Raw genomic sequence first — 12966 nt, 5'->3', positions numbered from 1 at the left:
AAAGACAGGGTAAAAGTCAGAGGACAAATAACATAGAGGAAAGTTAATGTGAAACTTGTGTCTCGTCCTCACCATCAATGGCAGCTGTGTGGGTCTTTCCAGGCGAGATGCTACGCACTTTATAGAAGGAAAGTTGCTTGGCGAGTGTCAGTGAGGTGGTGTAAGGGACTTCACGATAAGCCTATGGAGAGATGGTGAATCTACCACAAAAATCAACAAAAACTGGAAAAATAAACTCAAACAAGGTGTCTGCCCACTCACCTCATGGTTAATAATACCAGCGGTGCATTGATTTAAACCCAGCTTGTTGTGTTCATTCAAGCCACAGGCAAGAACTTTACCGGACTGAGTGAGCAGGAAACTGCCATCTGAACCACAGCTGACACTCACAATGCATAGGCCACGCTGCACCTCCACCTGACAAAAGAATTCATGTGATACCTATACAAAATATGTGGGGAGAGGGGGGAAGAGGAGAGAACAAATAATCACCTTCTGCGGAGTGCAGACGTCATCTTCCGAGTCCAGGCCCAAGCGTCCTGCACAAAGGAAACAGGTCACAGCCATATTCTGTAAGCAGCATGGTGTATACATTGCAATACACTTACCATATTCTCCACAGCCCCATGAGTAGACACACTTGCTGCGAGTCAGCACCATGACATGACTGTCACCACAAGACACCTGTTCAATGGGTTCGTTCAGGAAGAAGTCAACCAGAATGGGTTCTAACACTTCAGAACCCAAGCTTTGACCCACTCCAAGGCAGCCGTAGTAATCTGAGCCAAAGGAGTAAAGCTGTCCCTCATCTGCACCACAGGAAGAAATGTTTAAATGGCACATAGTATAAAGTAGCATTAAGGTGCAGTTACTATACTCACCGGTAATACAAACAGTAAAGTCACCACCACAGCTGACTTGTTGCACAGACTTGCCCTGCAGTTTCTCCACATGTTTTGGTTGTCGGTAAGAGGCGCGATCCCCATGTCCCAGCTGCCCATGCAGCTTTGAACCGCCTTGCATATTCTGGGGAGTGAGGAGGTATTCTGGTATCAGATTCAAGCAAAAACTGCTATGCTAAAAACTCTATTCTAAAAAACTCACCACCCAAGTGTACAGCTCCTTCTCTACTGTCACCACTGAAAAATGAGCATCTCCAGCACAGACCTGCCGTGCACGGCACCCTCCCTTAAACACATCCAACTTCTGCGGAGTGGATTTTCCACCCCCCCATACGTAAACTTCACTGCTCCGAGACGTGACCACTGCAACAGGGGCCTCATTGACAGTGCCTGGCCTTTTTGGAAGATGACAGAGAGTTAGTGCAAGGTCAAAATTCACAGAGACACAGTTCACAGTCTTTTCCTCACCTGGGTCTCTTGTTGGACTTGTTGAGAAGAGAAACCTGTTCTTCCATATCCCTGGTAGGAAATTAAGGGAAATGTTATAATTCTGTACATATAACTAATGTGCCAAAATGTCCCAAAGTACACTGTGCTGGTTACCTGCGATGACGACTCAGCAATGGTCGCTCCAAGATCTCATCTGCAGTAGGCCTCTTCTCTGGGTCCTGAAACAAAAGGCAATCAGGTTGTAGAACAATAATTTGGGGATCTCTACATCAGTACCTGAGAGATCACAGCTTCCGCTGACACTTATCCACTGTATGAGCTACTGGGAATGCAGCTAACCAACAAGCTCAATCCTGTGGTCCCATTTTGGAACCCCACTAACTGTAAATACATTCCCATAAAATCTTTATTTTTGCGTTTATATTATGTTGAGTGCCTTTCTCAGCAACATAAATTACAAACAGCCCAATGTGTTCCACCAGTATAAATTACATATTAAGGAGACACTGTTTGGGCAGGGCCCCCGAAAGATGCTGAGAAGCTGTTTCGCACGTTGCCAGTTGAGAAAGGCACCTGACATGGTGTGAATAAAAAAAAAAAAAAAAAATCAGGTAAGGAAGGGATGTAATGAGAGCTCCATTTTCACTAGTTTCCATATACACATCATAAAACATTGTAGTCTAATATATAAAGCTGAGTGTATGTGTGTGTGTGTGTGTGTGTATGTACGTCCGCTAAAGAAATATGTACCCTCGCCTTTACAATCACCAAATTTTGCACAGTTGTTGCCTGTGACTCGTCCTAGACCAGATGTTTGGGGCGAAATTTTCAGGAAGACAGTCAATGCCGGCGACAAATAGACAGTCACTGAAAGAGACTGCCGGCGAGTGAGATAGTCTATAGATACATATAAAATATATTTTTTTTTTTAACCCATTCTATTTTGTTGTAACTAAGAGCAGATATTTACTATCTCAGGGAACCCCGGGAGCTACAGCTAGTATTTTCTATTTATGATGCACATGTTTGTATATAACACACATTAGAATGGATACATATGTTTTATTTTTTAAAATATTGAAATAAAAATAAAGATTTAAGGGGGATATATTTTGTGATGTTTCAAAACCATTTTGGTGGACTACAAGATAAGGTCTTTTGACAATTTGCATTTGAAAGAATGGTCCCCCCTGTATATGGTAAGTTGTAGTGACAATAAGTGAGTATTTATGTGCCAACACAATGCAGCTGACACAGCCACACTTTAATAGCAGCAGGCACACTTACCTGCTGCAAACACACCCGAACTACATCTATCAGCTCCTGGGAGTACACACTGTTATCCAGCTCCATGGCCCAGTTTCCCTGCACAATCTTCACACATAGGTTGAGTGGGTTCTGGGAATAAAAAGAACAGTGACATAGCAGCTTTTGCAGAAACAAACAAGACACACGTAGGAATACACTGGGTGCTCACTGTAGCATCAAATGTGCGGGTCAGTGTCAGCAGCTCGTACAGTACACAGCCCACCGCCCAGATGTCAGACTTGAAGCTGTACTTTACTCCTTGGCATAACTCTGGAGACATGTAGTAGAGGGTGCCAACACACTGAAAGAACACAGAAAAGGAGTGTAATAATAAAGGATACAGAGCACTTCACACATGTAAGACAGCAGAAAACACAGCTCACCGTCTCTGCCATGGAGAATTCAGAGTTGAGCTGCTTGGCCAGTCCATAGTCCCCCAGCTTTATCAGGTTGGCTTTAGTGAGGAAGATGTTTAATGTCTTAATGTCTCTGCAGGGAACATGGACAACCTGTCAGTTGCATTTCCTCGCATTGTCTGTAGAGTAATGGTGAGCCAGCTCATCTACCCTGTCATGATCTATAGTGACACCCTGCTAGTGCCCTTCCTATATTTTCTCCAGAGTAACGGTTTGTTTCCTCCACCCTTTTTCAATTTTTTCCCTGTGACTGTCCACTCATGAGCGCTGCCTGCGATCCCACTTATATCACAGTCTCATACCTCCATCTAGTAAAGCAGTTTATATCCTTACTTACCGATGTAGGATCCCGGCTCGGTGGATACAGCTGACAGCAGAGACGATTTGGAACAGATACCAGATAACCATCTGTGGGAAGAGGTGGAGTCGTGACAACACACAAACAGCACACTTATTAATTCCCACTACTTCAGAGTCCTCTCACCTCCTCTGGGAACAGCTGCTCCTTCTGCCGGACAATCTTGTCAAAGAGATTTCCACCTGCGAAGATGGAAGCTGATATCAGAGCGACCATGTGGTCCCTGAGAGGACACAAGACATCAGAGAGCTCAGCTCACCATTACAGTATTCCAGCTCAATCAGCAGCGTGTTACTGTCCATGAAGTGGTTGTAATAGGCAATAATGTTATCATGCTGCAGGAGGGACAGGATAACTATTTCATTCAACGCATCACGTCGTTCCTTCTCTGACAGCCGAGCCAAGCCCACCTCCTTCCAGACCACCAGAGAGTCATCCTGAGGCAAAAAGGGTTTAGTATTACACAAACAGGAGCAGCTTCAGGTTATAGAAATGGAGGTAAAAGGGGATATTAGGGGTGGGGATAGCTTTACATATCACTCACATCAGAGAGTGGGGAGGAGCTGAATGTCATAAATGATGGGAGAATGGTTACACGTGTCAGAGATGAGGTTGAGATAAAATATAGTAGAGATGGTTTATAGCAGTGTTACATTGTGGTATGCTTTAACTGCTATACGTGCAGAATAAGCAAGTATCACAGTGCAGTATTTCCATCAGTGCCACTGCACTATTCTTCATGCCACACAAATTTCTGCAATGAAGGGGTTGTTCCGGTGCGCAGTCGGACCACGCGCCAGATTGAATATGCAAAGTCTGACAGAAGTGTGTTGCACGCCCCATGTTAAAGTTGCACCAATTTGTGCACTCTGTCGGGGGAATGCAGGGGGCCCCAGATTCATGAAGAACATGCACCAGAAATCCTGAGTCTGGCACACTCTGCACAGTACACAGGCAAACTGCATATAGAACACTGTGCTTTGTAAATGTGCCCCAATGAGTTTGAATAACTCTTAGAAATGTTTAGTGGTGATGAGCAGATACAAGGTGAGGGTTGGTTACGCAGGGAGAGATGGACAGGGTCATATTTAATTACATCAATCCAGAACTAGGTTTGGTATCTGCAACTTTGCGACAGGAGGCACGGCCAAGGACCTAAAAATGACCTCCAATGGGCCACTGCTTTGCATGTTTCTTGACAAAGTGTTAGAAACAGACTCCACAATAGAGGTATGAGGGCCAAACATCACAAAGTGGGACCTGTGCTCACAGCCCAGCACCATCAGCAGTTACCAGAGATCATTAGAACTGAGGAGGCCATCACAAGTACACACACCAATCACAGGCTTTACTGGCTGCGTATGAGCCGACTGCCCAAGCTGTTGACATGCTGGTGCGTTGTTTGCAGCCTGAGAATGCACACATTTGTACGTGCAGGTAGCCCTACTACAAGCGTTACTGTGGAGTCTGTTACTGGATGGTGATGGCATTGCTGCCGTTAACTGGTTTTATATTCCCAGGTGTGAATCCTGATGCAGTTCACACTTGCATCAGGGCTTATTGTAAGCATAAAATGGGAGGTGAAAGTAAGGTCTTCTGTTCTGTTATTAATAACAAAAAATAAGCATGTTGCAGCACTATTTTAATACTATTTAATAAAAGAAAGGGGAAGCTTCTGAACTCAGGTGTGAACCCATCCCAAGAACCTCCAGCCGAAAGTTCACTAACCCAGGTTTCACATGTTGTGTTTATGTAAACATGTTAATACAATGTTAACACAGTTCAGAACTACTATCCACTGACATTGTTAGGAGCTTATAGCAGGCATGTGAGGGCCATACACACTACTGAACCACATGAGGTTTTCAACATTTTAAATTGATCTCTGCTGACTTTTTCAGAATTTAAATTTTTTTGTCTAAATATTATTGATGTGTACAAGGGCCTTCATCCTAGTGACCCTATAACAGGGGGATTGATATTTATCATCAATGGAAGAGAAAAGGGCTTCATGCAAGGGTGAGAAAAGAGATTATAAATAAAGGTAAACAGACATACTGAAAATCACATTAAACAGAAGGCAAAATACAAATGTGAAGTAAAGTCATTAGATATTGTGCGCACATTTATTAGGTAAGTGATAAGATTTACTTTATTTTTATTGAAATACAAAACTCCAAACTGTATAAACTTGACAAAGCTGATACTGTATGTATTCTTGGGATGATATGGCCTTTGCAGATGAATACCATATATCAAGATGTGCATAATGATTAAGCTTCTTCACCGAATAATCAAACGATTATTGTTGCGAGAAGTCAAAAAAATAAATTATTTGCCAAGGATGTTGAAAAGAACCAAATGTAAAGCACCAAGAACCCAATAATCCAGTTATGCCATATTCCAGTTTTGTTATACTCCCTGAAGGACAAGGTATTCAGTGATCAAAGACATGACCAACATAAGGAAGTGTGGTCCCCAAACACATCACAAAAGTTAAAATGTCAAAACTGGGCCATGAAGTATCCAAAGATAGTTTTATTTAAATGGCATCTACCACCAGGATGAAGGACTGTATGCAAATGAGTCTGAGGGGCTCCAGGCTAAATAGGTGTTAATGGAGCCTAGAGTCACTCAGGCTCATATGCATGCAGTCTTTCATCCTGGTGGTAGATGCCCTTTAAGGTTTTATTGATTGTGGTAGTAACTCTTCACTAACCAGATGGTTTGCCCATTCCTGGACCAGTAACAGGCACACAGTTCCACAATGATTGAGCTACTGGCAGGTCGGAGGTGGAGCGCTGCTGTGGGTTGATATTTAAGTTGGTCTTTTAATGCTTAATATGGACTAAAACCACTTCCAAACTCACTACCAGTTTGCAAAAGTTTCATTAAGCAGTGTTACATTAATTTTATGCAGGATACTGCTAAACTGAAGTACTCCACTGCATGGCTAGCCAGCAAAGTTCTTAAAGGACACCTGTCATCAGGCTCTGTCACTAGTCCTGTCACCACTACCTGTTGGAGCAGCTCACAAGGATCCCATCCTTTATCTAGTCAATTTATACATTAATCATCTTTTCTTTATTATGTAAATGAGGCTCCCCTCTCCTTCCTCTGCTCATGTCTGTGTGTAATGTATAGTAAAGCATGGCTAGTGTCTGTGCGTTTTCTGCTGACATGTTCTCCCTCCTAATATACCTGTGACACAGACATCAGCTACACAAGTACCTGACATGTTCTGCTATAACATGGCTGCCTGGAGCTGTTGTATCTCTCCTATACACACACAAAGGCTGCAGGGGCCACCAGCACCAGGTAGCACATGGAGGAGCCATTACATCATTATACAGGCTGTCAGTCAAGCACTGGGGGTGTGGCTGTGCCTCCCACTCATGAACAAGCTGGACAGCTTGAATATGATAATGACTCATTGGACATCTCACAGGTCATTTGCATACAGCTTTAGGACCTCATTGCTTAGGTTTACAGGCATGTAGAGGGAAAATGTAGGGATAGGGGCAATTCTTTCTAATGGCAGTTTATGAAAATATATTTAGTTTAGGGGGTTAATTTGCCTGACGGGTTCTCTTTAAAATAGTTATCTGGAGGTTTAACAACTTGACACCTTTCTTTCAAAAATACTTCATCTCCTAACTGTGGGTAGTGTGATTAGATTGTAATCCCCATTGGGGACAGGGACCAATTTGGCAAGCTCTGTGCAGCGCTGCGTAATCTGTGTGCACTATATAAAGGAATTATTATTATTAGTGTGTGTTATTACAATTAAGCATCAATGATCTCAACACAGCTGAGCGCCAATACCAGCAAAAAGCAGCCATATATTTTAACCTAAGGACACCCCTTTAAAGATGAGGATAATGACATTGCTGCTTCCTCGCCAGACACAGTAAAATGTATTTACCTCCTTTTTCCTGGCTTTGCACCTACTATATCCCCTTAACCCCAGGGTTTTTTCGCTCATTTCTCGCTCTCCACCTTCAAAAATCCATAACTTTTTCATTTTTACGTGTACAGACCTGTGTGAGGGCTTATTTTGTGCGTAACAAATTTTACTTTCCCGTAATGTTATTTATTTTAACATGCCGTGTACTGCGAAGCTGAAAAAAAATTCAAAATGTGGAAAAAATGGGCTCAGTTTTTACGACTTTGACTGTGCACTCAAAATAACAGCTCAGCTTTATTCTTTGGTTCGGTGCGATTGCGGTGATACCAAATTTATATAGGTTTTATTGTGTTTTAATACATTTTCAAAAATTAAACGAATGTGTACAAAAAAGAAAAAAAATGTTTTGCCATCTTCTGAAGCTAATAACTTTTTTTATATTTTGACAGATCGGGCGTTTTGGAACGCGATACCTAATGTGTCTGTGATTTTTACTGTTTATTATGTTTTATATCCGTTCTAGGGAAAGGGGGGTGATTTGAATTAATATTTTATTAATTTTTTTTATTTTTTAAACTTTTTTTCTTTTTCACTATTTTTTAGACCATCTCGGGTACATTAACCCTAGATGGTCAGATCGTTCCTACCATTTACTGCAAAACTTCTGTATCGCAGTATATGGCATTTCTGCACACTATACATTACAATGAGCCACAGGCTCATTGTAATGGATATGCAGAAGCCATGTATCCTCGGGTCAAACGAAGGCCCGAGGCTACCATGGCAACCGATCGCCGCCCCCCGATGATGTTCGGGGGCGCGGCGATCGTAACAAAGATGGTGGCGCCCGCGCGCCACCGTCTTTTGAATGCCGGCGGCGGCAACGGAGGGGTTAATAGCCGCGATCGGTGCAAGCACCAACCGCGGTTATTAGCGGTGGGGGTTTTTTGCAATATGCAAAACCCCCCACCTTTGTATGAAGAGGACTCAGCCCATGAGCCCTCTTCATACACTCCTCATACCTTTGCGCCTCTATGGCACAGAGCGTTAAGGGGATAATGACCGCCGTATTGGCTTTTTACGGCGGTCATTAAGGGTTCTTCTTCTGACGCGTACGCCTTTCTACAGCGGCGCGTCAGAAGAAGATTTCGGGACATCGGGTCCTGCAAGTGCCGGTGTCGGGCTGTGATATCGGAGTTTTTCCGATCCCGGGTGTTTAACCCCTTACACGCCGCGGTCAAGCATGCCCGCGGCGTGTAAGCGTGTCCCGCGTGGATCACCCCCCCCCCCCCTCCTGGTGTGCTTACCGGGGGATCCGATCCCTCCTGCCGAAGCCCCGGGTTCCGACGAGTGACCCGGGGCTTCCTGCTCCTCTACCCGCTGGGTTCTGCCTTCTTGGCAGGACCCGGCTGTAAGTAACTGAGCATGCGCAGCATGCTAAGTTACTTTCACTATACACTTGAAGGCAATCGGACGATCGTTTGTTCAAGCCAAGAAGTAGAAAATGTAAAAAAGTTTAAAAAAAAAAAAAAAAAGATGAAATAATTTTATTATATAATTAAATAAATAAAATAAAAGTCCCACAATCTCCCCAGTTACACATAAAATGCAAATAAAGTATATAAAACACAAAAACACACGAAAAATGTACATATTTGGTATCACCGCGTCCGTATCAATCTGTACAATAAATCTAAATCAATCTTGAACCCGCTCGGTGAACGACGTAAAATAAAAACTCAAAAACTTCCCGTAATATACAATTTTTCATCAAACACCATCACAAAAAAATGTTCTAAAAAGTGATCAAAAAAAGTTACGTTCCCTTATATGATACGACTGAAAAGAACAACTCTTTTCGCAAAAAATAAGCCCTCAACGAGGTCTGACAACAGAAAAATATAGAAGTTATGGCCCTGAAAAGTTGTCAATAGTAAAAACAATGCAATTTTCTCCAATATTGGTTTTGCTCAGGAAAATTGAGCAAAGATAAGAAAAACTATATAAATGAGGTAACACCGTAATTGTAGTGAACCAGAGAATAAAGATGAAATATTATTTTTATGTTACGGTGAGAGGGGGGAAAAAAAGTGCTAAAAATCCAAGATAAAAATTGATGATTTTGTTTGTGTCCCCCTTGAAATAGTTAATAAAATCTCATGAATAAGCTATAGACCCCCAAAATGAATTATCTATACATTGTATCTCATCCCATAAAAAATAAGCCCTCATATGTTCGCATTACCAAAAAAAATATAAAAAATTATAGGTTGTACAATGTGACAATACAAATCTGCTGTGAATGGCGCCTCCATTCATTCTATACTCGGCCGTGCGCCCGTACAGAAGTTTACCACCACATATGTGGTATTAGTACACTCTGGAGGAATTGGGCATCAAGCATTGCAGTGCGTTTCATCATTTAATTTATTCTGAATTTTGGCCTAAATGAATGTATTTTCCAAAAAAATTCCATAGTTTCTAAATCGCAGGTCCATATTGTTTTAACCCATGTGAAACACTTAAAGGGTTAATAGACTTAATAGAAGTTGTTTTACATACGTTGAGGGGTGAAGTTTCTATAGTGGGGTAATTTATGTGGTTTTAATATTATTTAGGCCTTTCAAAGTCACTTGAAAGCTGAGCTGTCCCTCAAAATGTGAGTTTTAGCAATTTTCATGAAAATGAGAAAAATCGCACCTATAGTTCTGCGCTAGAAAAATGAGAGGATGCATAAAATATCATCTCAACATAAAGCAGACATTCCGTAAATGTTAATTATCAAGCTTTTTGGGTAGTTTTACTTCCTGTCTGGAAAGCAGAACATTTCAAACTTGGAAAATGAAGAATTTTTACAAACTTTTGCCAAATTTTCACTTTTTTTCATAACGAATCGTAAAACTTATCACTTAAATTTTATAACTAACATGAAGTACAATGTATCACGAGAAAACATTCTCAAAATCACCAGGATATGTTAAAGAGAACCCGTCATGCAAAATAATCCCCTAAACTAAATATATTGTCATAAACTGCCATTAGAGAGCATTGCCTCTATCCCTTCATTGTCCCTCTACATGCCTGTAAACCTAAGCAATGAGGTCCTAAAGCTGTATGCAAATGACCTGTGAAATGTCCAATGAAGCATTAGCATATTCAAGCTGTCCACTCTATTCATGAGTGGGAGGCACAGCCACACCCCCAGTGCTTGACTGACAGCCTGTATAATGATGTGCTTCCTGGTGCTGGTGGCCACGCCCCCTGCAGCGTGTGTGTGTGTGTGTGTGTGTGTGTGTGTGTGTGTGTGTGTGTGTGTGTGTGTGTGTGTGTGTAGGAGAGATACAGCAGCTCCAGGCAGCCATGTTAAAGCAGAACATGTCAGATTCATGTGTAGCTGATGTCTGTCTCTCACCTGTATATTAGGAGGGTGCAGCATGTCAGCAGATGCAGCACACACACTAGCCATGCTTTACTATACATTACACACAGACATGAGCAGACATGAGCAGGAGGAGGAGAGGGGAGGGGTAACAGGAGTGACATCACTGCCTCTGACCATGTGACCAGCCTCATTTACATAATAAAGAAAAGATGATTTTATAATGATTAATGTATGAAATAACTAGATAAAGGTTGGGATGGGATCCTTGTGAGCTGCTCCAACAGGTAGAGGTGACAGGACTAGTGGCAGAGACCTGATGACAGGTGTCCTTTAAAGCGTTCCGAAGTTATAACCAATTATCGTGAGACATGTCAGATTTGAAAAATTGAGTCTGGTCATTGAGCTGAAAACTAGTGTCGGTGATAAGGGGATATGGAAGCCGATTTATGTTGTGCTGTGGCCAGCATGTGATCGGTGACGTTTGGATACATGTAAAGGGCCATATTTACAGCCTGGCACATCAACACTGAATAGCTGCAATGCAACAGAAACCAGGAGCCTTGCAGTGATGGCTACACATTTAACAGGACTGTTTCTGTTGCACAAAAAGTTAGTCACCAATAGTTAAAAAAAAAAACCTGACAGACTCCATGAGTGGAAGGGTTATGACTTTTATTGAAAAGATGGATGGCTATACTGAGCACCGACTTATTTATTTTGGAAATGTCAGAAATAATGTGTACATTTTGAATTGCTTACTCTTTAAAGAGGACCTGTCCAATAGGACCAGTAGTTGGTTTAGGGTCCCAAATCAACCTCTTTGACATCTTTACGTTTAAGGATATTAAAATAAACAAACAGACTCACATCTTCAGATCCAAGGCCTCCTGTCAGAATGTAATGATGTCAGCGTGTAAAACACCGGCTTCACTTGCTGGAACACGCAGGCGCCAAAGCAGACATTGATGTGAGTATACTTTTTTTTTTTTTTTTCTTCCCTTCTAAAGAAACCTATCACAAACCCCAAGCAGAACCCTATAGGCTAGTATCCAAGTATGCCTTAGGTGTTTTAATATCTTGTATGCATTTTTTCCAAAATGACATTTATCAATGTCCTGTCTTTCTTGAAATCCATTCAGGAGGAGGCAGGGGAGCTCAACCATGCAGTCAAGGGCTACCCTGCCTCCACCCGTCCGTTTAAACTTCTTATCGGCCTCCTTCCCAGATGCAACTGTTCACCCGATCCCTGCATAGGCACACTGTTCAGTGCTGGACCTGCTGTGCATGCAGCATCTTCACTACATGCCTGGTATGTCTGTAAGGCTGGCCAGCGATGAACTTACATGCACACTGTGCGAGAATCACATTGAGGAGGACCACGATGTCCTGGAAGGGGGCAGGGTTACGAGTTTAAACAGCCGAGTGGGAAGCAAAATAGCTAGACAGTATGGTTGAGCTCCCCCGCCAGCTTGACTGGATCTCAAGGTTTGTGGGGCGTTTCTGATGTGACAGAAATAAGATGGGAAAATTTTACTTTTATATCCAGTTACAAAGTGAGTTAGTACCGTTCTGTAGTCATTCAAAAATGAACAAAATTCTCTAAAATGCATCTGTCTTAATAATGTGCACACATTATATAATACAGCTATGGAGGAAAGCATATTAGAGATGTGTGGCAAGGCACTACAGAATACAGCTGCAGGATACAGAGGTTGGGGGTGTAGGAAAGAAGTAAAAGACTGTAGAGTAGGGAATGGGTTACATAGACGTGGGCTGTTATACATGGAGGATTCTGTACGTACTACAGACATGTCAGACAGCTCACATACACCCCATGTTAGTAAGGGCCCCCTTTCCCCGGTATCCCCGCAGGCCGCACCTCCGTCCTCCGGTACAATGTGGCCTCGCCATAGGCCCCATGTCCCAGCACCCGGATAGGGATGTAGTGCAGCTCCTCCTGCTCTGGCCCGCAGCTCCGCACTGAGTCCCCATAGTCTGAGTTGATAGAGTCGCAGTGCCGGTCGTACCGGCTAATGGCAGACATAGTGTATTCAGCGGCCACTGCCAGCCGCCATATTGGTTAAACTTGACCCGGAAGAACAGGAATTCCCTCCTCCCTCCGGGTGGTGGCGCCGCCGTTGTCGTCGTCTCACTGGGGACAGATCATGTGACAGATCATAAGCGCTCGCCGACTTATCTGTTCTGGGCAGGTTCCCTTTATACTATTATAACGGTTGTGACTC

The 12966-nt window shown here is 42.7% G+C and overlaps 1 protein-coding gene across 3 annotated transcripts in view; it reads right to left on the bottom strand.

Annotated features, from left to right (window-relative positions):
* Positions 1-12966, bottom strand: part of NEK9 (NIMA related kinase 9) — a 17722-nt gene extending 4756 nt beyond the window's left edge. Inside the window, exons 1-15 of one of the 3 annotated variants that reach the window (XM_072116839.1) lie at positions 12603-12962; positions 3694-3871; positions 3561-3616; positions 3414-3484; positions 3044-3149; positions 2830-2961; positions 2640-2750; positions 1506-1570; positions 1371-1421; positions 1105-1297; positions 882-1026; positions 609-809; positions 493-539; positions 262-417; positions 73-181 (exon numbers count right to left, since the gene is read on the bottom strand). In XM_072116839.1, coding sequence (XP_071972940.1) covers positions 73-181; positions 262-417; positions 493-539; positions 609-809; positions 882-1026; positions 1105-1297; positions 1371-1421; positions 1506-1570; positions 2640-2750; positions 2830-2961; positions 3044-3149; positions 3414-3484; positions 3561-3616; positions 3694-3871; positions 12603-12767 — 1786 coding nt within the window. In that variant the 5' untranslated portion in view covers positions 12768-12962. Of the gene's footprint in view, positions 1-72; positions 182-261; positions 418-492; positions 810-881; positions 1027-1104; positions 1298-1370; positions 1422-1505; positions 1571-2639; positions 2751-2829; positions 2962-3043; positions 3150-3413; positions 3485-3560; positions 3617-3693; positions 3872-12602 lie in introns of all 3 variants that reach the window. The other 2 variants (XM_072116838.1, XM_072116837.1) reach the window with 2 other exon arrangements.

This window comes from Engystomops pustulosus, chromosome 7 (assembly GCF_040894005.1).
Source record: "Engystomops pustulosus chromosome 7, aEngPut4.maternal, whole genome shotgun sequence".
In the NCBI taxonomy this organism is placed as follows: domain Eukaryota; kingdom Metazoa; phylum Chordata; class Amphibia; order Anura; family Leptodactylidae; genus Engystomops; species Engystomops pustulosus.
The sequence above is the reverse complement of the archived record's forward strand: the minus strand, read 5'-3'. Positions and strand labels throughout refer to the sequence as shown.